General features: G+C 46.8%; 1 protein-coding gene and 1 long non-coding RNA gene across 7 annotated transcripts; one reads left to right on the top strand and one right to left on the bottom strand.

Moving 5' to 3' along the window:
- The first annotated feature begins 477 nt into the window (after positions 1-477).
- On the top strand, positions 478-15,301 carry LOC148220569 (islet amyloid polypeptide-like). Of its 4 annotated transcripts, none has more exons than XM_088155066.1 (14): positions 478-839; positions 2,736-2,841; positions 2,935-3,051; positions 3,690-3,828; positions 4,533-4,726; positions 4,955-5,059; positions 5,424-5,542; positions 5,841-8,328; positions 8,800-8,965; positions 9,628-9,726; positions 11,906-12,115; positions 12,524-12,620; positions 12,751-12,887; positions 14,865-15,301. In XM_088155066.1, exons 2-5 carry the CDS (start codon positions 2,836-2,838, stop codon positions 4,664-4,666), a joined length of 396 nt encoding a protein of 131 aa, XP_088011192.1. In that variant the 5' UTR covers positions 478-839; positions 2,736-2,835; the 3' UTR covers positions 4,667-4,726; positions 4,955-5,059; positions 5,424-5,542; positions 5,841-8,328; positions 8,800-8,965; positions 9,628-9,726; positions 11,906-12,115; positions 12,524-12,620; positions 12,751-12,887; positions 14,865-15,301. The 4 variants fall into 4 exon arrangements, 3 of the variants coding, with proteins under 3 accessions (XP_088011192.1, XP_088011191.1, XP_088011190.1); XM_088155065.1 differs by lacking the exon at positions 478-839 and adding an exon at positions 912-1,832; XR_015798715.1 differs by lacking the exon at positions 478-839 and adding an exon at positions 928-1,832 and having other exon boundaries at positions 5,917-8,328.
- On the bottom strand, positions 10,063-18,919 carry LOC148220568 (uncharacterized). Of its 3 annotated transcripts, none has more exons than XR_015798720.1 (4): positions 16,959-18,919; positions 14,836-14,990; positions 12,733-13,262; positions 10,063-11,032 (listed from the first exon to the last, which is right to left on the bottom strand). It is a non-coding gene; the product is annotated as an uncharacterized LOC148220568 (long non-coding RNA). The 3 variants fall into 3 exon arrangements; XR_015798721.1 differs by having other exon boundaries at positions 14,836-17,493; positions 18,142-18,919; XR_015798719.1 differs by having other exon boundaries at positions 14,836-18,268; positions 18,456-18,919.
- Between the last annotated feature and the right edge of the window lie 6,825 nt (positions 18,920-25,744).

The raw sequence follows: 25,744 nt of genomic DNA, 5'->3' as shown, positions 1-25,744 counted from the left end.
TCTGGTCGGGGTTTTTTGGGGCGTTCATTCCGGGGGATTTCCTCAAGGATTGGGACACTCCTTGATTCCATCCCTTGCCTGTCTCCCAAGCGCCACCCTGTGGGCAGAGCGCGGTACTGCGCGCCTGCCTCTCCCAAGATGGCGGCTCGGGTGTCGCTCCCCGACCTTCTAACTCTGGCTGCAAAAGGAGGGTGGCACAGCAAGGAGCCCGCTCGCTCTAGTGGGATGCCTGCGCACGATGCCGACACCGATCCCACGGGTGCGATTTTCGGCGGCGTTTCCAATCGTGCGGACATCTCCTTCAGCCCGCTTCGGCCCGGGGAAGAGGGGCGGGGCCGCCAGCGATGGTCCCGGCGCAGCCCGGGCAGGCTCGGGGCGGAGCCGGGGCTTGGCGAGGCGGGGCACGGAGGTCCCGGGGACGGGACCGGGCGGGGCCGGGGCGGTGCTTTAGGGGCGGTCCCCAGTGGTCCCGGGCGGCACCGGGGGCGGGGCCGGGTGATCCCGGAGCGGTACCGAGCTGTGCTGGGGACGGTGCTGCAGGGGCGGTGCCGGGCCCGCCTCAGGGTGATTGAATGCCCAGAAATCGCCTCCTCTGCCCCGTGCTCACACTGAGCTGCGGGCTGCAGCGTGCTGTCGGAGCTCCGCACACAGCACGGATTTGGGCTTCCCCTCCTCTCAAACCCTCTCCCCCTTCTTCCTCCTCCTCATCTTCCTCTTTGTCCTCTCCCTCCGCCTCGCCCCCCTCCCCGGGCCCCTGACTCCCCCCGGGATCCCCTCCTCCGGAGGCGGCCCTTCCGAACCGACCCCCCCTCCAAGTCCCGGAGCTCGAGACCATTAAGGTAAGCTTTTGAATTGAAATATCAGGATATTCACTCTATCCCACTGGCCTGAAATTTCAGGATCGTACGATTTTTTCTGGAAGCAGTTACCTTTGCTGCAGGATTGTGTGGTCACCAGTCTCCTTTCCTGTGACTCTTGTTGAAATTTGCTGTCAGATAACCGGCTAGTAACGAAATATTTGACAGAAATCAATGCTGTGAACGGACTTCACTGCAGCAGTTGATGAAAGAGCAAAGAAAATGTCTGTCGTGTTTACGCACCCCCCCGAGGCTGGATGAATTCTGATACTGTAATAAATCAGTGCAGTTGGTGCCTGCAAAGGTCTTGACATTGATCAAGAAGATATTGCTTTGGATTTTTACTTTTTATCAGCGTTTCTTTAATCTGTGCTTCAGCACTCTAGCCTTTCATAAGTCTTCTCCGGTTTCCTCTGGCCCTGCAGAGTAGTCCTCTCTGTTATTGTCTGATCCCAGCTTTGATGCAAGGAGGACTTTTTGTCTTGAAAATTAGCATCCCCCTCCGCATATTTAAATTAGTTATTTGACTTTTGAGAAAAAGCTGGTCAGCTCGAAGTCCACCAGACACCAGAGGCTGCTGTTTTTAGCACCTTATTCAAAGAGGACATCCTTTAGTTACCTAAGGAGGGGTAGAGATTTACCCCTAGGAATAAGGAATAAATGCAAGCAGACTGTCCTGCCAAGAAAAAAATCCAGTTACAGTGACTGAATTCGGGTTTAGTTGCCCTTGATCCTTGCAAGGGATTAAAGGCAGGTTCACTTGGTCTCCCAGCAATGAATGTCTCAACCGAAAGCTGCTCAAAATGTGCCGTTTTTCTGATGGTTTTGGATTCTTTTGCCAGGTGGGAACATGGACTGCTTGACTTGTTCCTGTGTCCACTTTCCACTTCAGTCCTTTGCATTTTCTCTGAAGGGAAAGCAGGAACAGGGAAGTTGGGGCAGTTCCGTCAGCAGAAAGGCTGCTAAGAATAGATGGTAAGGACTTACTTTTCTGCACAGTGCCATGTAACTGAAGGCTCGTTTTTGGATTTCACATTCTGTTCCTGCCCGGTTTTGTGAGAGCTGCAGGTGCATTTCTGTTTCCAGACCCTGCCAAAAATAGTCGCTTATATTATAATGAATCCTTTTTCCTTCATGTTTTCTTGCTTTAAATGAATTCCCCTGTCAGATTGATGTGAGCAGCAGTTATTTTTAGAGCTGCTGGTGTTGTACACGGAGTAACTGTAGAACAAATGAGTTGTGATGGCTTCCTTGTATTTGATGTGTGGAGAGGAGCAAAGGCACAGATTCATCCTGTGTAATTGCAGTCGTCCAATGTAGGTGCCAGGGTCGGGAAGCTGGGCAAGGTTTCCTCTCTTGCTGGGCCTTAGGGGGAGGGAGCTGAACCCTGGTGTCACTCGGATTCCTTCCTCTTCTCCCTCCTCCTTTCTTGCTTGTAGAGCTGGAGCTCGGGGTCACCGAGTTTGGGTGCTCGCAGTCAGGGCCTGAATTTGGAGAGCAGGAAAGCGGGGGGAAGTTTCTAGGCACGTCAAAGCCTGTCTCTAGGGTGTGGGACTTGTTGGTCTTCCTCACCACCCCCAGCAACTTGCACTTCTCTCTGGACCTTGCTGTGGTCACAGCCCACTGCTCATTTATGTGACTGTTCATCCGTCTGCCTGATTGCTTTAAGTACAAGTAGCCTGATTCAGGTTTAATTTAGCAATGATTTTCCTCTGTTTCATCGGTAGTTTTCTAAAACTCCCCTACAGGCTATTTTGAAGGTGCTTTTTTTTTTTTTTTAACTGCCTGTGATGATAGAAAGCTGTACGGCCCTCTGAAAGCAGTATAACCTGCTTTCCAAAAATTACAGAAGTAGGATTTTTATTGTCCACTATGCAGCTGAAGTCCCCCAATGAGCCTCTTGAACTGAGGGTGAGGAGAGCGGCAGATACGACTCCTCATCAACCTGCTCTTCTTTTCGTTCCTAAAAGAAGGAAGCATGAAGGTAACTATAGAAAAAGATCTGCATCCCTCGGGGTTTTGTATTTTAGGTGTTTTGAGGTTTATTTACACACCTTCTCCTTTGTTTCCTGGACAGGTTTTACGTGACAGTGGAGCTTTTGAGTACACGTGGAAGGAGCTTTCAATTTGGCTGGAGCACTTGGATAATACAAAAGAAGACCAGAAGGAAGCAGTGATTCAGTTTTTGGAAAAGGTAACGGTGTTCAAATCAGCTGGATAAAAAAATGCAAAGAATAGTGTTAGTGGAAACTGGAGGTCTTGTTGCTATTGTTGAGAAACCTGTCAAAGACCAGCGAATGAATTCTGAGAAAAGCCTTGTTTGGGATTCTTTATACGGAGGTGGCATCCTTCTTGTGTTCAGTGGGAGGGCAGCCAAATGATTTGTAGGAAAATGAAATCCAAAAAGATCAGCTGTTATTACAGCATTGTTGGTGTAAGGGTAGAGTGGTGTAGGTGTGGGTAGCTTTGATCTCCTCTTTAGGTGCCGACATTATCAGAGCTCAGTAGATGGTGGTCCTTGACAAGGAAAGGTGACACTTGCTGTTTACTCTTCAGGATGTTGAATGCCCAGTGCTTTGCCTCCACTGTGGTCTGCCCAGGTACTCGGTGTGTGGTCGCAATCTAGGTGCCAAGTTGTGGTGGGTTTTTGTTTTTCCATCAGTGTGGCCTGTAGAGCAAGAACTGTAGACAGAATCCTGCAGAAGTGCTATGGAAGTTGTCCTCATAAAAGCTGCCCAGCTTTCAGCACGTGGTCGTTCTCAGTACCGTGTGGTTCCCCTGCACTTGCCAGCCAGCAGGTGCACTTACCTTTCTCCCCACCTTTGCTGACAGATCCTGCTGAAGCTGGTGACCAACCCCTGTCCCTACACTGACAAGGCAGCAGACCTGGTTCAGGCAGCCAGCACGCTCCAGGTGGCTCTGTTTAAACAGGACTCTGATAACATCAGCATCCCCGTCTCTCACATTGATGGTATGTGGTAACCTGTCAACATCCCAACTCCATGACTTGGGGATACACTTTCTAGCCCTAATCAGCAAACTGGGGATGGATAACTCTGGCAATCCTGTTAAGTAAGGGCCCTCCAGGATTCAGCTCTCCACGTGTTCTTGGTATCAGAAGTCGAAGTGGAATTGCCAAGTTGCCGCTTTACCTCTGAAAGTAATTTCTGCCGTGGCTGTGCCACTTGAACGGTATTTGAAATCTCTCTTCATGCTCTTGCAGCAGCGTTTTTGAACTCAAATGGAAATCTAGCCCTTCTGCCTGGGACTGTTGACAGAGTCATGGAATCCCAGAGTGGTTTGGCCGGCAAGGCTCCTTAAATCTCATCCAGTTCCAGCCCTGCCATGAACAGGGACACCTTTCAGTAGCCCGGGCTGCTCCAAGCCCCAGTGTCCAGCCTGGCTTTGGACACATCCAGGGATCCAGGAGCAGCCACAGCTGCTCCGTGCTGGACAGCAGCATTGAAAGGCAGAGTGAAGGTTCAGCTGTAATTTAGGGGTTGCACTTAACGTTGTATTGTGTGACAAATGTGGCTTTCATCCTTTTTTTTAAATTTTTTTTTTAATTAAAAAGAATTAAAAAGATGCCTTGTATTCCTGGAGTGTTGCATTCTACGTCTGTTGTTTTTCCTGTTAGTCTGGATTCTTGCTTTGATGTTTTTCTTCACTTATTAGATGTCCTGGATATGGTGGATGTCCTGCTCGAGGACAGTGATGGCTTTGATGAAGAAGTTGGGTTCTCTTTAAATGAAGACGTGATCATTTCCCTTCAGTGCTGTTGTCCCTGCTGCATTAGAAGCCAGGAATGAACAAGTCCACGTGGGCCTGGATGCTGATCCCTCTTGCTGGTCCATGACAGCATGTGACAGGTGAGATTTCCAGGTGTCTGATTTAGCAGGAAACTGGTTTGTTCCTTCTTGTGAGGAGGCTCATTGGCTTTGCATGGGCAAAGCCACTCCACGTTTTCCATCTAGGAACAGAGCTGGGGAGCTGTTTTAAAACAGAGTCCCAGAGGTAAACAGCTTGGCTCGGTATTTCTGTGTGGGAATAGAAGAATATCTGTGTCTTCTGATTTTTCTCTCGTCTTTCTTCCACAGGTGTTTTTGTATTCCTGACTTGGGTTTCCATCGGGGACACGTGGCTTGGAGCTCAGGAGCCGGATCTGTTCCTTGCCCACGGCAGATTGGTCTGCACTAGTGCAGGTGACGAATTACAGGACGGCTTGGGAACTCGGAAACAAGGAGAAGCAAGTCTTATGTGTCTTTGCAAAAAGATTTGGCTACCACAGGGCATTAATTCAGGGAGTTAAGACTTCATCTTTAACGTTCTGTGCTCTGCCAGCATCACTGCGAGCCCTGAAAGCCTCCTGAGCTGTTCTCATACAGACCTATCTTGTTTGGTCAAAAAAAAAATCTTAGTTTAGTTTAGTCCAAGAAATGTTACTACTCTGTGCGAGCTCATGGGGAAGCTTTTATTTGGCATCTCTCAGTGGGACATTGAAAGTCCAACTTCCCATTTCTTGCACAGTCTGAGAGGCAGTATTACTTTCTATCATTTTTATCACAGGCATTTTAAACTTTTTGAGGAGCCGGCAGGACTGTTTGTGCGGAGGCGTGCGGTTCACAGCCATCCTCTGTCCAACGTAGGATGGGAAAAAAAGGCTGGAGAGCTTCCTACAAGGGGCTGTAAGTGCAAATGACCAGGAGCCCGGGGTTTAGTCATGATGATTTAGTATTTCTTAAAAGACTCTGATTGATTTCATGATGCCAAAACCAGTATGGATAGAAGACTGAAGTCAGGAATCACGATGGTCTCCTTGGGTTTAAAAAGCTTTAATGGTGTTTCAAGACATTTGTATGAGACCTGGTTTGTTTTTTCTTACCCTTTTATTCAATCAAAAAAAAAAAACAAAAAACAAAACCTTGATCCATCACTGCTGCTGTGATGTGTGACAAATGCCTGTCCTCCCTCCACGTGGAACAGGTGAGAGGTGGAACTGAAGCCCAAAGAGTTTTCTGCCCACTGATAATACGTGAGCCGTATTGGGAATTCTCTGCAGAATGGCAACAGTTGTTCTTGAATGTGGCCATGAGGGGAGTGGAACATGGCAGCCCGGGTCTGAGAAGGTGCAGTGCCAGAAGGAGAAGCTTTGAAATGTAAATCAGGATTGATTCAGGTGACTCGCGACCGCGTGCTGTGCCCAGGGCCTTGGTAGAAATACTGTGCAGGGAAAAGCCAGAGCTGCCTGTGCTATGAGCTGAATTTTTTATTGGGGGGGGGGGGGGTGTGAAATAAGAATGAGGTGCAAATGAGGGAATTGCTTGTGTGTGTGAATATTCTTGTCCTAAAGGAGCGCTGCCCGGTGCTCCTCCCTTGCTGTGCCCCTCTCCTGGTGAGCCTCTGTCCTGCTGGCCGTGCCTCTCTGTCTCCGTGCCTGTGCTGCTCCTTGCCCGACTTTGCCCGCCCCGCACCGGCTGTGCTCGCTTCCTCTCTGGCTCCTGGGTTCCCTCTTTGTCATGGTACCCCTCAGTCCTTGCTGTGTGTTTGGCACTCTCTGTCTTTTCTCCGTCCTTCTCTGTGCCTCTGTGGTGCTCCCTGTGCCGTTGTTTCCCGTGGGATCCTTGTGTCCCGTTCACTGTCCCTGTTCATTTTTAATCCCTCCCTCTTGTGCTGCCCATCCAGCATGCCAGAGGTTTCTTTTCGTTTTTTGGTTATTTTTCGTTTTCATTTTTCTTCTTCTTTTATTTTTAGGGGGGGTTCCATTTCATCGTGCACCTTGATGTTGATTTTCTTCCCTTGTCCTCTCTGCTGCCCCTCCTCCTTTCTGCCCCTTGTCCCCTGTGTCTGCAGGGCTGGGGAGGAACTTCAACCCTTGTGGGGGTTGCCCTCCCTTTTCTGGTGTCAGCAGAGTCACTTTCTGTGGGATGGACACATGGGAGGGGTTGCAGTCAAGTGCCCTGCTGCTGTCCAGGGCAGTTGGAGTCGTTCTGTGCCTTCTTTGGGGTGAGGAAAAAGGGCTGAGGGGGGCTCCGATGTGGTTTGGGGCACCCCAAGGTCCCTGGGAGAGGGAGCCGGGCTGCGCTGGAGGAGCAGGTGAGTCGGGCATGGGGGGGGGTCATGGTGGGTGCCAGAACATTGAGAGGGAGGGGTGGGTGTAGAATGCATGAAAAACAGAACCTTAAAAAATAGCTAAATATAGTCTAAAAGGAATGTTTTATTGGTTTGTGTTTGGATAGAGATAGGGTTTTTTTATAGATACTGTAAATATAAAAGATAAAGAATAAAAATATATAAGCAAATATAAGAAACCAATATATAAATATATTACATTACATTATATTCTGTTATGAAAATAGAAATATATAAATATTTAGACTTTAAAAGGAATGTTTTATTGTTTTTTATTTGGTTAGAGGAGGGTTTTTAATAAATAATATAGGCAAAAATATACAAATATGCAAAAATAGATACTGACATAAAATAATTATAACTATATATGCATATATATATGTAAGTATAAATATATAGAAATAAATATAAATATAAAATACATGTATGTAGTATGTAATATAAATAATTTATCGATTTTAATATGTTATATTAAATAGTATGTTATAATAGAATGTAAATAGCATATAGTATATTAATATACTAGTAAAAAATACATTAAATAGTATATAAATATAGAATACACAATATAGACATATAAATCTACAGATATAAATATGAAAACTAAATAGAAAAATATATTCAAATATAATTTAAAATAATCGAGTTTTTTGTTTCTATTTGGTTAGAGGCAGAGCTTTTAAAGAAATAATATTAAAAACGATGAACCTACAAATATATATGGATATACATAAAATAGAAATAACATTAGTAATATAAATCTATGTATATAATGAATAATAAAATAATATTGTATATATGATAAATAGAATAGCAATTAAATTGAATATATGAAATATGTATAGATTATGACTATAAATTAAATATTAAAAAATAGATGATTTATATATATAAATCGGGAAATATCCATGAAAATTGGGGGAAACATCCATGAGAAATGGGGGGAAAAATCTGTGAGAGACGGGGAAAAATGGGGAAAAAATCCACGAAAATTGCGGGAAAAAATGCTTGAAAAATTGGGGAAAAAATCAGTGAGAAATGGGGGAAAAATGCATGAAAAATGGGGGGAAAAGGTTTCTCAGTTCTGGTCGGGGTTTTTTGGGGCGTTCATTCCGGGGGATTTCCTCAAGGATTGGGACACTCCTTGATTCCATCCCTTGCCTGTCTCCCAAGCGCCACCCTGTGGGCAGAGCGCGGTACTGCGCGCCTGCCTCTCCCAAGATGGCGGCTCGGGTGTCGCTCCCCGACCTTCTAACTCTGGCTGCAAAAGGAGGGTGGCACAGCAAGGAGCCCGCTCGCTCTAGTGGGATGCCTGCGCACGACGCCGACACCGATCCCACGGGTGCGATTTTCGGCGGCGTTTCCAATCGTGCGGACATCTCCTTCAGCCCGCTTCGGCCCGGGGAAGAGGGGCGGGGCCGCCAGCGATGGTCCCGGCGCAGCCCGGGCAGGCTCGGGGCGGAGCCGGGGCTTGGCGAGGCGGGGCACGGAGGTCCCGGGGACGGGACCGGGCGGGGCCGGGGCGGTGCTTTAGGGGCGGTCCCCAGTGGTCCCGGGCGGCACCGGGGGCGGGGCCGGGTGATCCCGGAGCGGTACCGAGCTGTGCTGGGGACGGTGCTGCAGGGGCGGTGCCGGGCCCGCCTCAGGGTGATTGAATGCCCAGAAATCGCCTCCTCTGCCCCGTGCTCACACTGAGCTGCGGGCTGCAGCGTGCTGTCGGAGCTCCGCACACAGCACGGATTTGGGCTTCCCCTCCTCTCAAACCCTCTCCCCCTTCTTCCTCCTCCTCATCTTCCTCTTTGTCCTCTGTCAGTGCTGAGGCTCTGGAAAGAACTGAAATTCTGCAGGGAGAGATGTCCTCTCGTGGCCCCAGGGACTGCCTCGGCACGGGCCACGAGCGCCTCCGGCCCCTGCCTTCTCCTGCTTGAAAAGATCACCTGGAGCCCGAGCTCGGGGGGGTGAAATCAGCTGAAATCCAGGTAACTCTGTCAAGTGCCCCCCAGGGACATCGGCGGGGCTGGGGAATGAGGGTTTGAAACAGCAAATTCTTTGGAATATACACCTGTCCCTGTGCCGATGCTGCTGAGCTTCCTGCCACAGTATATCCCCACTCCATGAGGCGCTGTGAGGTTATGGCAGAGGGAATTGAGCAGGGAATTCGGGGCTATGGGCATAATTCACGGGAGCTAGCAAAGCTGACAGCGAACCCCAAATCGGGGCACAGCACAGAGAACAATCTGTGTGCTGCCCTGTCAGCTCAAGCTCCTGGGCTGGGAAGTATTGGGAGTTAAATGTATGGAATTACACAAATCACAGCAACTGGCATCACCCAGAGGGACAAACCAAGTCCCAAACAATTCCTCCCCAATCCACTCTGGGAAAAACACCCTGTGCCTGCCAGGAGCTCTGACCCTGCTTTTCCTACCAGCTCCTGAGCAGTGTCAGGGCCACCACGACGCCTTTAAAATCCAGATAAACCCCAAATCCTACACAGTGATTAATCCAAAGAAAGTACTGAATTGTTGTCATTAAAAGCTCAAAACTCATTAAGAATTCTATGACAACAGTGTAATGGACTCCCAGGAACCTCATGAATGCTCTCAGTTTCATTTTTGTGTATTTTTACTCCCTCATTTGGCAGCTTGTAAAACTTATCCTGGAATTCAGAGGTCAAGCAGGATCGACTTTGGATTGACCTTCACCTCTGGTCCCACTTTGTGCAAACACAACTCGTGCCCAGGTGGGTGAACTCATCACCTCAGCTTTTCACTCCAGAGTATCCCCTCCTTATTTCCCTGTAGATGAACTCAGATCCACTCCTCACCTCCACTCCAAGCGTCCATTCTGTTCCCCACAGGCCCTGGTGGCCCCGGGGAGCTCCCTTGGCCTTTCTCCTGCCCCTCTGCAGCCCGAGGTCGCTACACAAACAGTTCTTGTGTCCCCTCTAAATGACCCCGGGTTTTCTGCTCAATGAATGGCATGACCCGTGCCCACTGCTCATGATTCACCCAACCAAAATCGAGAGCAAATGTTGCTTGGGCTTTAAGAACTTGAAATAACTCTGAAGCAAAAGAAATCACCTTTTTCTTCTGGTTTTTATTTTTATTTTTTCATTTAAGATGCTGGACTTGCCTCTGTGGATGTGTGCTGAGCTCTCACTGCAGGGGACTGTCAGGCCTGAATGGCTGTGAGTTCGTGTTCTTCTCAGTAGGGAATCAGAAATTATTCTTAGACCATAGAATTGTTTTCTGAAACCTTTCCCCTTTCCTCTTTGTGCCTTTGAATTTTTCAGCTGTTCCCTGTTGTCACTTCCCCTGCCTGACTTCTGTGCAGCTCCTAGCTGGGAAAAACTGGGAAAACTTAGGGGGTACAGAGGTGGAATTTTTGGCTGGATTTTTCTAACATTTCTAATTTTGCTGAACTTATTTCCCCAGTGAGAAGAGCACGAACTCACAGCCATGCAGGCCTGACAGTCACTGCGGGAAATCTGACACAGTATTAAGAAGTAACCTTTCCTGAGAGCAGTCACCACCCCAGTCCTCCAGCCTTGTCAAATGTTTGCAATGAATGGACCCAAGTTCTAATCCTTAATCTAAATTTATGTCAGCTTTTGTTAGAAAGATACCGGACAGTAAATCATACAAGAGAATTTAAAAATTGCACAAAGAATAGCCGGCCCAGACCAAACCCAACCGCCCCCATCAGTGCTCCACCCCAATTTTGGGAGAAACAGTGATACAGTTTATAAATACTCTCCTTCCACACTATTCAGTCCTTCACCGCACATCCCCAGAGAGGAGTCCCTCAGACCTTGCTCCCCTGAACACCAGGAGAGCTGGAGTTTCACCCAGATCCCACATTCCCATGGCAGTTAATCCCAGCAGGGAGGCAAAGAGGAACCCTGCATCCTCTGACATAGCCCACAGCACGGGCAGCACCAGGAGCCCTCCAGGCTCAGACCTCTGGTGCTGAAGCCTCTGGGCTTTGGCTGATCAAACACCACAGCTCTTGGCAAAGATGGCAGGAGAGTCGTGATTCTTCCTGTCCTAAAAGAGAGGAGGAAAAGAAAATTAAGTCGACTGCAGAAGGATTCCAGCTCTCACACTTCTGGGGGGGGGAGAGGGAGGGGGAAGTGATTTGCCTAATTTCCACTGAAATCAGAGGTAAATGGTTCTAATCTGTATCCTTGGAAATCTGCAATTAGATATTTCGTCAACACTGGATTTAGTCTATTAAAAGCTGTACATTTTTCCCTCAACCATACTTTATGCATACTAGAGAAATAAATTTGCACGTTTTCTGGCTTTTCTGACATTTCCTGGCTTTTTAATCCTAGTCTTTGCCTTCTGAAAAGCATTAATTGACTCAATTTTCACTCATGACAAATCCACCTGGTTTTTAAAATATGAGATTTTACATTCATAGCGACAGAATTTTCATTGACATTTAAACTTGACTGAAAAATGTGCATGATTTCTACCGTGTTACCCTGAATGAGAACTCTATCTGTCAATTTAAATAACTTTCACTCTTTTCTTATTCATCATACAGCTTTTATCCCTTCAGATACCTTTGCTTTCTATCTATATTGTACAGCAAACCTCCACAACTTTAACTTTTCCATCTTTTCTGAGACATGTTTTCTTGTATTTCAATTACCAGTGGCCTGGCGTTTCATTTGCTCTGGCTTTCTTTGTGACTTTTGTTACCTTATTTAGCCCACGAAAACACCCACAGGGAATATAACCACAGCAGCTTATCAGAGCTGTAAAATTGAGGCTACATTTCTGATGTGCAATATGCTCTTGCAGTACCTTCACGAGGGCATTCTGCATACAGCAGGAGAATATTTACTGATGTACTAGTGCAATAATGACCCACCTGCCTCTGCTCCTCTCTGGGGCACTTTCTGTCTGTAGGGATTGGAATTAACGACAGTCTCTCTGTGCTGCCTGATGTCAGAGCTGAGAAAGGTGTCGAGGATATATAAGAGTCGTGAGACTTGCCAGAAAGGAAGAGGGAGAAGGATACTCCAGAGCCAGATGCAAGCGTGGAATTGTTGCATGCACACTTCCTGCTAACCAAGAGGGCTTGCTGGCTTCTCCAGTTAGATCTGTGACCACAAAAAGGTAAATACTTTGCCTTTTTTCTTACTTTCCCTGCAGTGTAAAAGATGCGCCTTTAGAAAAGCACTATATCCCCTATTATTAATCAAGAGCATTTTTTCAGGAAAAGACTAAGACAGCTTTAAAGTAAACTGCACTGGGGACCAGAATTTGAGACTGGGATATGTCAGGAAACGCAAATCAGAGATAAGGGATAGGATTGAAACTACTGGATGGAAAATGAGCATTTACTGCTGAGAGCTATATTTCTGAAACTGAATTGTGTCACTAAACTTGAAGGGATCATTTTTCTCACTCTAGCTTGTGAAAAAGACTAATTGCTCTTGATTTAGGACAGAATGGGCATCGGTGATAGGATGTGCTGAAGAGTATTTGGGTTAGCTTTCAGTTTTGAATCACTGTTCTTTTCAGAAAGTTTGGAAGGGAAGATGCACAACCTGAAGTTGTCAGTTTTCTTCATTGCACTTTCTGTCACTCTGAGCTGTTTGGAAGCTACACCTATTGAGGGGTGAGTGACAAATAATCATGTTTATTTCTTTTTAGGGAAAAAGGTGTTCAGATTATTGCATGAGTTGCTTTTGCTTTCATGTCTTAAATAATATAGAGTTATTCAAGCTCACTGTTTTATTGTTGTTCAGAGATTACTGTCTCTGGCTGATGATCTATCTGATGGTACTTCCAAGAGACAAGGATGGATGTTGCCTGTAATGTCACACAATACACTCTCAGGACTCAGTGAGGAAATGCCAGAACAACCAGCAGCAAAGACAAAAAGGTATTGATTTTCCTTGTTTCTTCCAGCCATATCAGATTGAATCATGAAGCAAACTTTGTTCCAGTGATATCCTGCTATTTGAGAGACTTTGCTTCTGCTTTTTTTCCCTCAGGAAAAAAAAAAAAAAAGATATTAAAATATCCTTCTACTAAACAGAGCTTTCCTATAAGCATAAAGATCAGCTTTTCTGTAACAAAAAGATCAAAGCATTTAGGGTCGAAAGTGAAATCCAGGGACTTTGTTTCAAATCATTTGATCATTTTACGATTATAAACTTTCTTAAATTAAAGAGGCTGCAAACTCTACATTACCTTGTGAAGAAAGGTGCATTTTGCAAGCGCCTTCCTTTTTAAAAAGTTCATCAGATTTCCAAGCCTGGAGGGGAAAGAAAAGAAAACATACCCTTCTTAATAATACTGCAGCTCTACTGGAATGGAATTATTTTATGGTAAAAATGCTTTCAGTAATTAAGCAATTTTAAAATCACATAATTAAATATTAATCATAGGAAGAAGGAAAAGAAGAAATTGATTCTGAGAGAATTTCACTTGTCTGAAATATATTGTTATTTATAAATTCAATTTCAGGACCTCTGTGAGAACCAGTTGCTATTTGAACCTTGTGTGGTAAGGACTTGAATAAAACCAAAAGAAATATCCATGAAAGTCAATGGGAGGTTATATAAAGCCCTATGCAACAATTTTCTTGTAATGCAATTACACATTTAAAATATTAATTGCTTAAGAACTGCTGCCTATCTACTAATCAAGAACCTGTATAAGACAGACATTCCTTTCATAGCTGCCTTTCCTCTGGTATTATTAGATCAATACAAATAACTTCAAAAGGTTATATGACATTTTAGATGATAGATTTAATAATCAGTAAGCAAAGGAACACATTGGTAACTGCTCAGAGTTTGAAACTGGGATATAGCTGCTCTTCACAGTAAATTTTAGCCACAAAGTGATATCTAATTCATGCCGTATCAGCATGAAGAAGTCCAAGAAAATATGCAACAACTCAGTAGGCAATCTCTGCGAGCAAGTATTTCTGTTTGAAGGAAGAACACAGTAATCTAAGAAACAAGTCTGAAAACCCAAGCTAACCATTACATTGCAATTTAAAAAAACCCCTCGTGCTACATAGGTTTTACGTGGAGTTCTGTAAATGATCTGTCGGTTCAGATCATAAAATGTTATTTCTAGATACGGATCCTTCCTCGGACACTCTTTAAAGTATCATTCAGCAAAGGATTTTCTCTCACCACAACAGAACTTTCAATTTGCTGGTGTTTCAAAAGAGATGTGGCAGGTTTTTTTTTTTAGATGAAACCTCTGTTTAGTCAGAGCTAAGTGGGAGAGAGACAGAGCAAAAGACCCTCCTAAGTGATTCTGCAGTTGGCAGAAGCTGGCAATGCCTGCTACTTCTCATGATATGTGGTGCAGATGGGAGAAAGAGTCTTTGGGTTTAATCCACTTGCTGTGGACTGGAATATTACCACTCACTTCAGTGAGAGCAGGATGTAATTCTGTGAAAACATGAGAACTGAATAAATGTTAGTGATCATCATTATGTTAGTAATCCTCATGATATCAGCAAGAGCTCTAAATAGATTTAGAAGTTCAGCTGAAAGTTAAACATTTAATCATTGCTTTCACTTTGTGTCTCACCTATACTATCATTACAGGTCTTCTAAATGTCATAAACTGCTGTGCAGGATATCAATAAAAACGACATATGACAGTTCATGTCTCTGCATTTGAATAACCTCCATCATTAAAACTGATAATAACACCCAGCACAAGGATTTTTTTCAGGAACAAAGTAGGTGGTGGGAAGATTCTAATGTTCCTGTATTTGTGCACATATTAAAAGAACTCCCACATTAGCAGAGCTCAAATGACTATGAGAAGTGGCACACTCGATGGCTCATTGTTTGACTTACTGCTGGCTGTCTTTGTTTCACCTTGGCAGTCACCAGCTGGAGAAGAGGAGATGCAACACGGCCACGTGTGTGACGCAGCGCTTGGCCGATTTCCTGGTGCGCTCCAGCGGCAGCGCCGGGGCCCTTTACCCGCCCACCAACGTGGGCTCCAACACCTACGGAAAGAGGGACAGAGCCCCAGAGCCACGCACAGCTTTAGGCTCTGGAGATGGCTGCTGACACTAGAAGCTCAGTTTTTATTGTATCAACAACCTCTCGGTCATTTATTACTTGTACAGTCTTACCAGTGCCTTGTTTTCTCTGTGTGTGTGTGGGGGTATGTGATTTATGTTCATCATTCCACCATGCATGTACAATGACATGCATAGGCTATTCTTCCAACCCCATTAAGAACTCCAGAAATCTGCTTGTTAAAATCCTTTGTAAAAATCTGTCACGATAATAAATGGAAAAGTAATGGCAACAATGTTATTATTATTATTATTATTATTATTATTAGGATGAAAAAGATAACCCATGATGTGTATGTCTTTATAGTCACAGTCTGGTAAGAGAAAGAAACCGCCTTAATTAAAGAACAATAAATATCAGAATGCTAGCAAAAGTTATGTCCTAATGAAAGTAAAACAGAAGAATCTTCTGTTTTTTAAACATCTACAGCATCTTGTCTGGTACAGTTGAAGGAACAACTAGATGAGAAAAGATGCTGCATTGTGCACCATAATCAGACAATTATGCAGTTAACTGATTGGCCTGTTTCCACTATAACATACAGCAAGCAAGGAAACGTGGTCTTGCAGCACAGACTTCTGTGCCTACTGAGCAGGGGATTTTAAGGATTTGCAGTTCTTATGTTAAGATGATATCAGTAAAATGTAAGCATAATAAGTATAATAATATATGTAAGTATAATAAATATGAATAAGAGATAGCTCTGATACAATCTAGGAGAAACTCCCGTCCTTGGGTATTCCTTTCCTTAACTATAGTAACAAAGGGAAGAGAAAAAACAATGAGTAGCTCAAGAACCAAAACACATCATAGAAACTCAGTAATTTTTTCCACTGGCATACTTAAATTGCTACCAAAATCCAGGGGAAATATTTCAGAGATGGGCAGACCTTAATGAGAATCTGACGGCATTATTTTCTCCTATCTCAGCCCAGAATCAGGGCAGGCTTAAAAACCTTTAAGTTCCTTTAAATTTTAAGCAAATTTTCATAGAGGTGAGCTGTTTCATTTCACAGAAATGGCTGTTTTGTCCACACTTCCTCAGTGAAGGGTTCACTGTTGTCCGAAAAACATTATTGTCCAATTACGAAAAACATTCAGCAGAACCTTAGTTCTGGAGAGGCAAATGAAAGTTCAATAACTGCCTTCAGTTGGTTTGTTTCCATTACAAAGTATACCTCGAAATAGAAACATTTTTGCTAATTTAATGTTAAATGGCATATTCACATCATTTCACACACAAAAAAATGCATGGGAATAAAAAGTACAGGATTCCTACTGTAAAAAGTGTTATTAATTACTCTCTTTATTGAGGGAAGTTTCAACCTTCATTAAAGTTCTAATGGATATGAATTCTGAATTTTATTGAGAAAACCGTTTATATGCCATTGAACTAATACTTCTGCCGGCTTGAAATGCCTTCCATTCCAGTTACTTTTGAGTTACGCTGCACACACACTGTGCGTTTAATTTGTTTTTAATTTAGAATATTTATTTCATTCATTAACATTTCAGAAAACAAATGAGAGAGAGGACAGCTTTCAAGTGTCTCTGCGAGATTGTTTGTACAGAGCAGTAACCAAGTGGAGCCTTCCCTGTGGGTAGCTGCTGATCTCTAGGCTGATCCCAGCCCGGAATATGAGCCACGCTTTATGCACCAGATTTTGTTTTTTCAGCTACCATTTGACAAACACTAACAAAGCACAGGCTGTCCATGCACAGGACCAGTGAAACTGGGTACATTATTTTCTGCCTCACACACTCTCGAATCTGGTGGATTGGATACCAGCATCTATTTCACACAATCAAACTATTCCACAAATACTGAAAAATCTAACTCGGTTCCTAAGTCAGTGAAACCACCAAGAGAGAAAAGAGGGGGACCATCTCACCTGTCTTTAGCTCCTCTTTGTCTAACCAGTTGTCAGCGCTCTCCTGCTATTTGGTGGAGGAAGACTACTTCCAATTCATCCCAGCTTAGACACCTATTTTAGGATGGGATTAATCACGCCTGAAGTGCCTCTATTTCTTCGCTGATGATAGAGAGTGTCTAGACAATTAGCTGAAAATGAGCACTTAGAATTAAGATAACTAGAGTTAGTTGACAGGAATCTCATCTGCATTTGGTATGAACCGTTCAAACTAAAATCAAAGAGAAAAAGATTTGGTAAAAAAACCCCACACCACCAGCACCTCAGACTCCAAATCAACTTTCATTCTGAGCTACGTTAGTTAATTCATCAGCCAGAGCATCTTGAGAAACTTCCTTCAGTGAGATTTGTTCCCGCCCGTACTCCCTTGAGAAGACAGCTCTGCTCCCTCCCTCCTGCTGTTGCTGCACTTGGCCTCTCAGAGACGAAGCATCTAGCCATAGTAAGGCTGGATACAAGCACAGTCCAGGGCTAAATGAGCCAGGAAAAGAATGGACTGTAATGGAAAAAAGAAAATAAATACATTTATTTAATAATGAATTAATTACTAATAAGCATTTAAGCATTACTTCATCAGCTCTGCAAACAGCATGGCCAGAATTTTCTGTGCATTTTTAAAAATCCCACTATGTATTTCTAGGCTTCTTCAGGGATGTAAATATTACTTGAGAATCGAGCCTTAGATAGATTGGATTCTTTTTCAATTCATCTGGCTTCCCTCCACCTTTCAGAGAATATGCAAGCAAACAAAAAATACAAAAGAGGAAAATTAAGAATACAGACAATGTGATAAACATGGCATTATTCCCCTTAAAAAACCGAAGATACTAAACCTCTGCTTTTTAGCATGTAAGTAACGAAGTCACACACGCCGCATATCAGGCAATGTTTAAATACAAAGCCAGTCCTAAAAAAGTCCAAGTGCACAAGCATAAAATAAAGCAGGAATATTTTGTCTAAGGATATATCGCTCAGTATTACCCATTAGCATTCCTTGTTTAACCTTTTATTGCATCTACTTATGTTAGTCACTTATAGACTCTTTAAATCTCTGTTGTTTCCCCCCACTTTCTACACAAGGCTTTTACTTTTTAATGCATTAAAGGCTATTGTTGCAGCCACAGAACACTCCCATTGCACTTACCTATGCCCGATATGCAACAAATAGAAGTAAGAAAGCCTTCTCCTGCTGATATGACCGCTGCTCTTCCGGCCCTGCAGCCTCTCACCCCTACACCCTTCTAGAAACTCATGGCTGCTATCTTGCTGTGCTGCATCAAGAACAAATATGTTATTGAAATATAGAAATCATTGCCACCTGGAATAGGGTTCTGCAGTTGCTACTGCCCGAGGAATGAAAGGAAAACAGAGGTGGCCACACTGGCTGCACACTTGAATGCAATTACACAGCTGAATTCATGCACAAGTAAAATATAACCCGAAGGAAAGAAAAAATACCGGTTTTCTAGTGAAGCACAGAACAGCATCAATTTCCACAAACGAGGCTCAGTCCGAGTAAGAGCTGCAGCGCCACACTGCCTGGGGGGTTCTTCACTCCTTCCACACCCCAGTCCCCTCTCTCCAGCAGAGCAGCAACATCCAAGCTCGGTGTTCCAGCTGCTCATGTCTCTTTCAAAGAAAACTTAGCAATAAAAGCAGCTGTGAGTCAGGAAGACAGCCGAGTTTGCCCTTGAAAGGAGGTGGTCACACACAGTGAAAGACAAAATGCACAGAGAGCTCCTAAGGAAAAAAGGCAGCGACCACGTCTTTTCCCTGGGCTCTGCAGGGGAGGGGCTGTGCCGGCAATGTCCCTCCTGTGCCAAGTGTCACGATCCAAAAAAAAACCAACCCCAAATTATGGATTAGGATTATTGATTAGCAGGAGCGTGACCAGAGCCCCGGCAGGACGGCAGCGCAGCGCCGCCTGGCGGCGGAGCAGGAGAGCAGCGCCGGACCCCGTGCCAGTGTCGGTATCGCCGCGTCCCCTGCTAGCCGCGGCCATGCCGGTCCCGATGCCGCCCACGCCCCCCCGCGCGGCACCGGGTCCGCCCTCCGCCCGACTTCGTCGCGTCTCCGCCGTCGCTGTCCCTCCCGCCCCGAACTTCGGCGCCGCGGCCCGCCTCTTGGCATCATCTCGTCAACGCCCCACGGCGTCTCGCCCCCCCGCGGGACCCGAGCGTCCCCCGGGTCACCCGTCCGCAACACCGCCGCTCACCGCCGCGTCAGCCGGCCGGCCCACCCCCCCGCGGGACCTCGACAGCACATCCCCGCAGATCATAACGCCGGCGCGCAGAACGTCATGCGGGCCGCCATATTTGTCCGGTATCACGTGACCGGACGGGCGCCGCCATATTTACTGTTAGGGGCGGTCCCTGGCGGCCCGGCGGGGGCGGAGAGTGGGGAGGAGGCGGGGACAGTGGGCGGGGACACGGTGACGGCACTGATGGGGGTGGAGCCGAACGTGGCGGGAATGGGGGGTTCTGATAGGCGGGCCGGAACTGCCTCGGGCTCTGATTGGCTGGCCTGGCCATAAATAGCGTGTATTTCGCAGGGTCGGGGCACTGCGGAGGCGGCGGCGGAAGAGGTAAGGGCGGGATCTGAGGGGGGCGGGCGGCGGTTAGGGGTGGCGCCGGGGCCCGGGGTGGGTCGGCGGGCAGGCCCGAGCGGAGCTGCGGGGCGTGGTGGTGGGGGGGGCGGGGCCCAGGGGGAGGTGGCGGGGCCGGGCCGGGCGGCGCGGGGGGGCGGCGGCGGCAGGGCCGGGCCGGGCGGTGCGGGGGGGGGGGGGGGGGCGGCAGGGCCGGGCCGGGCGGCGCGGGGGGGGGACGACGGCAGGGCCGGGCCGGGCGGCGCGGGGGGGCGGCGGCGGCAGGGCCGGGCCGGGCGGCGCGGGGGGGGGGGGGGGCGGCAGGGCCGGGCCGGGCGGCGCGGGGGGGGGGGGGGACGGCAGGGCCGGGCCGGGCGGCGCGGGGGGGCGGCGGCGGCAGGGCCGGGCCGGGCGGCGCGGGGGGGGGGGGGGGGGCGGCAGGGCCGGGCCGGGCGGAGCGGCGCGGGGTGGAGCGCAGCCGAGGGGCGGGGCCCGCGGCGGAGCGCGGCCGCTGGGGCCCGGCGTGGCGTGTAGGGGGGGCGGCTACTGGGTCTGGGGGACTCCAGTGAGGCAATTTATATGGTTTCAAGTATTGGGAATAAAGGTGCTTTTTTATGTTTTTCTTATCTCTAAGCTTTATATGATTTAATCGCGTTTTCTTCTTTCTTAGACTGAAACTGAGAGGCTGGAGCTGAGGAAGCAGAGCTGGAGAAATACGGTAAGGTTTGAAAACATAACTGCTTTGGGGCTGTGTTAGGGCATATGGAGGCACGATGGTATGTGTGTGGCTGGATATTAAATCACTAAGGGATATGAAAGGGAGTCTAGAGATGTTAAAGGGGTAAGGATTCTCAGATTGTGGCTGAAATATGAGTTCAGGAGGTGCTCAAACCACAGAGAGGGAGAGGTAAAAAAAATATCCTGCCGTGGAAAGCAGAAAGACCATTACATGGCACAGCCGGAGCAATGTGGATCCAGAAGCGAAGCAGAAGAACTGGCAGTTGAATAAAGCTTGTGGTTTGAAAAAGAGCTGAAATCACAGGGGGTGGGCTAAAAGGGGTGTCTGAAATGATTGACTCTGAAATCGCTCGTGCCGGGTTAGAAGGGATGGAGGTGAAATCGCCGTAGGAGCGGGATACGGACTGGGGCAGGCTTCGAGGCTCTGGGGCGGGAGGTGAATTGGTGCGGGGCTGGAGCCAAGACACAGATGCTGTGCATTGAAGGTGGAGAAGATTGCTCTTGCAGAGATGGAGAAAGGCTCAGGTGAAGTCAGAAGAGCAGAGCTGGCAGTTGAATAAAGCTTGTGGTTTGAAAAAGAGCTGAAATCACAGGGGGTGGGCTAAAAGGGGTGTCTGAAATGATTGACTCTGAAATCGCTCGTGCCGGGTTAGAAGGGATGGAGGTGAAATCGCCGTAGGAGCGGGATACGGACTGGGGCAGGCTTCGAGGCTCTGGGGCGGGAGGTGAATTGGTGCGGGGCTGGAGCCAAGACACAGATGCTGTGCATTGAAGGTGGAGAAGATTGCTCTTGCAGAGATGGAGAAAGGCTCAGGTGAAGTCAGAAGAGCAGAGCTGGCAGTTGAATAAAGCTTGTGGTTTGAAAAAGAGCTGAAATCACAGGGGCTGGGGCAAAAGGGGTGTCTGAAATTATTGACTCTGAAATCGCTCGTGCCGGGTTAGAAGGGATGGAGGTGAAATCGCCGCAGGAGCGGGATACGGACTGGGGCAGGCTTCGAGGCTCTGGGGCGGGAGGTGAATTGGTGCGGGGCTGGAGCCAAGACACAGATGCTGTGCATTGAAGGTGGAGAAGATTGCTCTTGCAGAGATGGAGAAAGGCTCAGGTGAAGTCAGAAGAGCAGAGCTGGCAGTTGAATAAAGCTTGTGGTTTGAAAAAGAGCTGAAATCACAGGGGCTGGGGCAAAAGGGGTGTCTGAAATGATTGACTCTGAAATCGCTCGTGCCGGGTTAGAAGGGATGGAGGTGAAATCGCCGTAGGAGCGGGATACGGACTGGGGCAGGCTTCGAGGCTCTGGGGCGGGAGGTGAATTGGTGCGGGGCTGGAGCCAAGACACAGATGCTGTGCATTGAAGGTGGAGAAGATTGCTCTTGCAGAGATGGAGAAAGGCTCAGGTGAAGTCAGAAGAGCAGAGCTGGCAGTTGAATAAAGCTTGTGGTTTGAAAAAGAGCTGAAATCACAGGGGCTGGGGCAAAAGGGGTGTCTGAAATTATTGACTCTGAAATCGCTCGTGCCAGGTTTAGAAGCCGTTATCGGGGTAGACGCTGTAGGGGTGTCATCCAGATGGGGAGATCTGTGTGCCGAAATTGGTGCAGGCGTGGGGTATTGGAGGTGGGTCTGGGTCAGGGGCATGGGGGCTAGGGGGCCGGGGGGGACCAGAGGCCAGACAGTCAGTGCATTAGGGGGCCTGGGCATCCCTAGGGCAAGGTGGCTCACAGGTCAGCAGGGCCAGGTGGTCATGGGGCCTTGCGGCAACGGGACTTTGGGGCTAGGGGGACAGTGGACCCATGGGCCAGGGGTTCAGAGGCCAGGGGCCTAATGGGTCATGGGAGCTGGGGGGATGAGGTGCCCAGGTTAGGGTTTGGGGTTGGACTTAGACTTGGGCTTAGTCTCCGTCTTGGGGTTGGGGTAAGGGGTAAAGGTTAGGGTTGGGGTTATAGTTAGGGTATGGGTAAGGGTACAGGTTAGTGTTAGGGTACGGGTTAGGGTACGGGTACGGCTTAGGGTACTGGTGAGTGTTAGCGTACGGGTTAGGGTATGGTTTAGGGTTAGCGTACGGGTTAGGGTATGGGTAGAGGGTAGGGTTAGGGTTAGGTTTAGGGTTAGGATTTGTGTTAGGGTTAGGGTTATTTGGGTTACGGTTAGGGTTAGTTCGGTTACGGTTAGGGTTATGGTTAGTGGGTTTAGGGTAAGGGTTAGGGTTATTTGGGTTAAGGTTAGGGATAGGGTTAGTGTTAGGGTTAGTTGGGTTAGGGTTAGGGTTATTTGGTTTAGGGTTAGGTTTAGGGTCAGGGTTAGGGTTAGGTTTGGGTTTAGAGTTAGGTGGGTTAGGGTTATGGTTAGGGTAATTTTGGTAAAGGTTAGGCTTATGGTTAGTGATAGGGCTAGTTGGTTTAGGGTTAGGGTTATTTGGTTTAGGGTTAGGTTTAGGGTCAGGGTTAGGGTTAGGGTTAGGGTTATTTGGGCTAGGGTTAGGGTTATGGTTAGTTGGGTTAGGGTTATGGTTAGGGTTATTTTGGTTAAGGTTAGGCTTATGGTTAGTGTTAGGGCTAGTTGGTTTAGGGTTAGGGTTAGGGTTATTTGGGTTAGGGTTATGTTTAGGGTCAGGGTTAGGGTTAGGGTTATTTGGGCTAGGGTTAGGGTTAGTTGGGTTAGGGTTATGGTTAGGGTTATTTTGGTAAAGGTGAGGCTTAGGGTTAGTGTTAGGGCTAGTTGGTTTAGGGTTAGGGTTATTTGGGCTAGGGTTAGGGTTATTGGGGCTAGGGTTAGGGTTAGAGTTAGGTCTATGGTTAGTTAGGTTACGGTTATGGTTAGGGTTATTTTGGTTAACGTTAGGCTTAGGGTTAGTGTTAGGGCTAGCTGGTTTAGGGTTAGGGTTATTTGGTTTAGGGTTAGGTTTAGGGTCAGGTTTAGGGTTAGGGTTATTTGGCCTAGGGTTAGGGTTAGGGTAAGGGTTAGTTGGGTTAGGGTTATGGTTAGTGTTATTTTGGTAAATGCTAGGCTTATGGTTAGTGTTAGGGCTAGTTGGTTTAGGGTTAGGGTTAGAGTTATTTGGTTTAGGGTTAGGTTTAGGGTCAGGGTTAGGGTTAGGGTTATTGGGTCTAGGGCTAGGGTTAGGGTTAGAGTTAGGTCTATGGTTAGTTAGGTTACGGTTATGGTAAGGGTTATTTTGGTAAAGGTTAGGCTTAGGGTTAGTGTTAGGGCTAGTTGGTTTAGGGTTAGGGTTATTTGGGTTAGGGTTAGGGTTAGCGTTAGGGTTAGGGTTATGGATAGTTGGGTTAGGGTTATGGTTAGGGTTATTTTGGTAAAGGTTAGGCTTAGGGTTAGTGTTAGGGCTAGTTGGGTTAGGGTTAGGGTTATTTCGTTTAGGTTTAGGTTTAGGGTCTGGGTTAGGGTTAGGGTTAGGGTTATTTGGGCTAGGGTTAGGGTTAGGGTTAGGGTTAGTTGGGTTTGGGTTATGGTTAGGGTTATTTTGGTAAAGGTTAGGCTTATGGTTAGTGTTAGGGCTAGTTGGTTTAGGGTTAGGGTTATTTGGTTTATGGTTAGGTTTAGGGTCAGGGTTAGGGTTAGGGTTAGGGTTATTTGGGCTAGGTTTAGGGTTAGGGTTAGGGTTATTTGGGCTAGGGTTAGGGTTAGGGTTATTTGGGTTAGGGTTATGGTTAGGGTTATTTTGGTGAAGGTTAGGCTTATGGTTAGTGATAGGGCTAGTTGGGTTAGGGTTAGGGTTAGGGTTATTTGGTTTAGGGTTAGGTTTAGGGTCAGGGTTAGGGTTAGGGTTAGGGTTATTTGGGCTAGGGTTAGGATTAGGGTTAGGGTTATGGTTAGTTGGGTTTGGGTTATGGTTAGGGTTATTTTGTTAAAGGTTAGGCTTATGGTTAGTGTTAGGGCTAGTTGGTTTAGGGTTAGGGATAGGGTTATTTGGTTTAGGGTATGGTTTAGGGTCAGGGTTACTGTTAGGATTAGGGTTATTTGGGCTAGGGTTATGGTTAGGGTTATTTTGTTAAAGGTTAGGCTTAGGGTTAGTGTTAGGGCTAGTTGGTTTAGGGTTAGGGTTATTTGGTTTAGGGTTAGGTTTAGGGTCAGGGTTAGGGTAAGGGTTATTTGGGCTAGGGTTAGGGATAGGGTTAGGGTTAGGGTTATGGTTAGTTGGGTTAGGGTTATGGTTAGGGTTATTTTGGTAAAGGTTAGGCTTATGGTTAGTGTTAGGGCTAGTTGGTTTAGGGTTAGGGTTATTTGGTTTAGGGTTAGGTTTAGGGTTAGGGTTAGGGTTAGGGTTATTTGGGCTAGGGTTAGGGTTAGGGTTAGTTGGGTTAGGGTTGTGGTTAGGGTTATTTTGGTAAAGGTTAGGCTTATGGTTAGTGTTAGGGCTAGTTGGTTTAGGGTTAGGGTTATGGTTATGTGGTTTAGGGTTAGGTTTAGGGTCAGGGTTAGGGTTATTTGGGCTAGGGTTACGGTTAGGGTTAGGGTTATGTTTAGTTGGGTCTGGGTTACGGTTAGGGTTATTTTGGTAAAGGTTAGGCTTATGGTTAGTGTTAGGGCTAGTTGGTTTAGGGTTAGGGTTAGGGTTATTTGGTTTAGGGTTAGGTTTAGGGTCAGGGTTAGGGTTAGGGTTAGGGTTATTTGGGCTAGGGTTAGGGTTAGGGTTATGTTTAGTTGGGTTTGGGTAATGGTTAGGGTTATTTTCGTAAAGGTTAGGCTTAGGGTTAGTGTTAGGGCTAGTTGGTTTAGGGTTAGGGTTATTTGGTTTAGGGTTAGGTTTAGGGTCAGGGTTAGGGTTATTTGGGCTAGGGTTAGGGTTAGGGTTAGGGTTATGTTTAATTGGGTTTGGGTTATGGTTAGGGTTATTTTGGTAAAGGTTAGGCTTATGGTAAGTGTTAGGGCTAGTTGGTTTAGGGTTAGGGTTATTTGGTTTAGGGTTAGGTTTAGGGTCAGGGTTAGGGTTAGGGTTATTTGGGCTAGGGTTAGGGTTATGGTTAGTTGGGTTTGGGTTATGGTTAGGGTTATTTTGGTAAAGGTTAGGGTTATGGTTAGTGTTAGGGCTAGTTGGTTTAGGGTTAGGGTTAGGGTTATTTGGGCTAGGGTTAGGTTTAGGGTCAGGGTTTTGGTTAGGGTTAGGGTTATTTGGGCTAGGGTTAGGGTTAGGGTCAGGGTTAGTTGGGTTTGGGTAATGGTTTGGGTTATTTTGGTAAAGGTTAGGCTTATGGTTAGTGTTAGGGCTGGTTGGTTTAGGGTTAGGGTTAGGGTTATTTGGTTTAGGGTTAGGTTTAGGGTCAGGGTTAGGGTTAGGGTTAGGGTTATTTGGGCTAGGGTTAGGGTTAGGGTTATGGTTAGTTGGGTTTGGGTAATGGTTAGGGTTATTTTGGTAAAGGTTAGGCTTATGGTTAGTGTTAGGGCTAGTTGGTTTAGGGTTAGGGTTAGGGTTATTTG

Source organism: Sturnus vulgaris, chromosome 34 (genome assembly GCF_052056855.1).
Source record: "Sturnus vulgaris isolate bStuVul1 chromosome 34, bStuVul1.hap1, whole genome shotgun sequence".
NCBI classification, from domain to species: domain Eukaryota; kingdom Metazoa; phylum Chordata; class Aves; order Passeriformes; family Sturnidae; genus Sturnus; species Sturnus vulgaris.
The sequence above is the reverse complement of the archived record's forward strand: the minus strand, read 5'-3'. Positions and strand labels throughout refer to the sequence as shown.

What these genes read in the sequence shown, in the direction of transcription:
- LOC148220569 (XM_088155064.1), top strand. Translation starts at nt 12,541, where the DNA reads ATGCACAACCTGAAGTTGTCAGTTTTCTTCATTGCACTTTCTGTCACT. An exon ending in GAAGCTACACCTATTGAGGG is followed by an intron (nt 12,621 to 12,752) that starts GTGAGTGACAAA and finishes TGTTGTTCAGAG; the next exon opens with ATTACTGTCTCTGGCTGATG. An exon ending in CCAGCAGCAAAGACAAAAAG is followed by an intron (nt 12,888 to 14,864) that starts GTATTGATTTTC and finishes TCACCTTGGCAG; the next exon opens with TCACCAGCTGGAGAAGAGGA.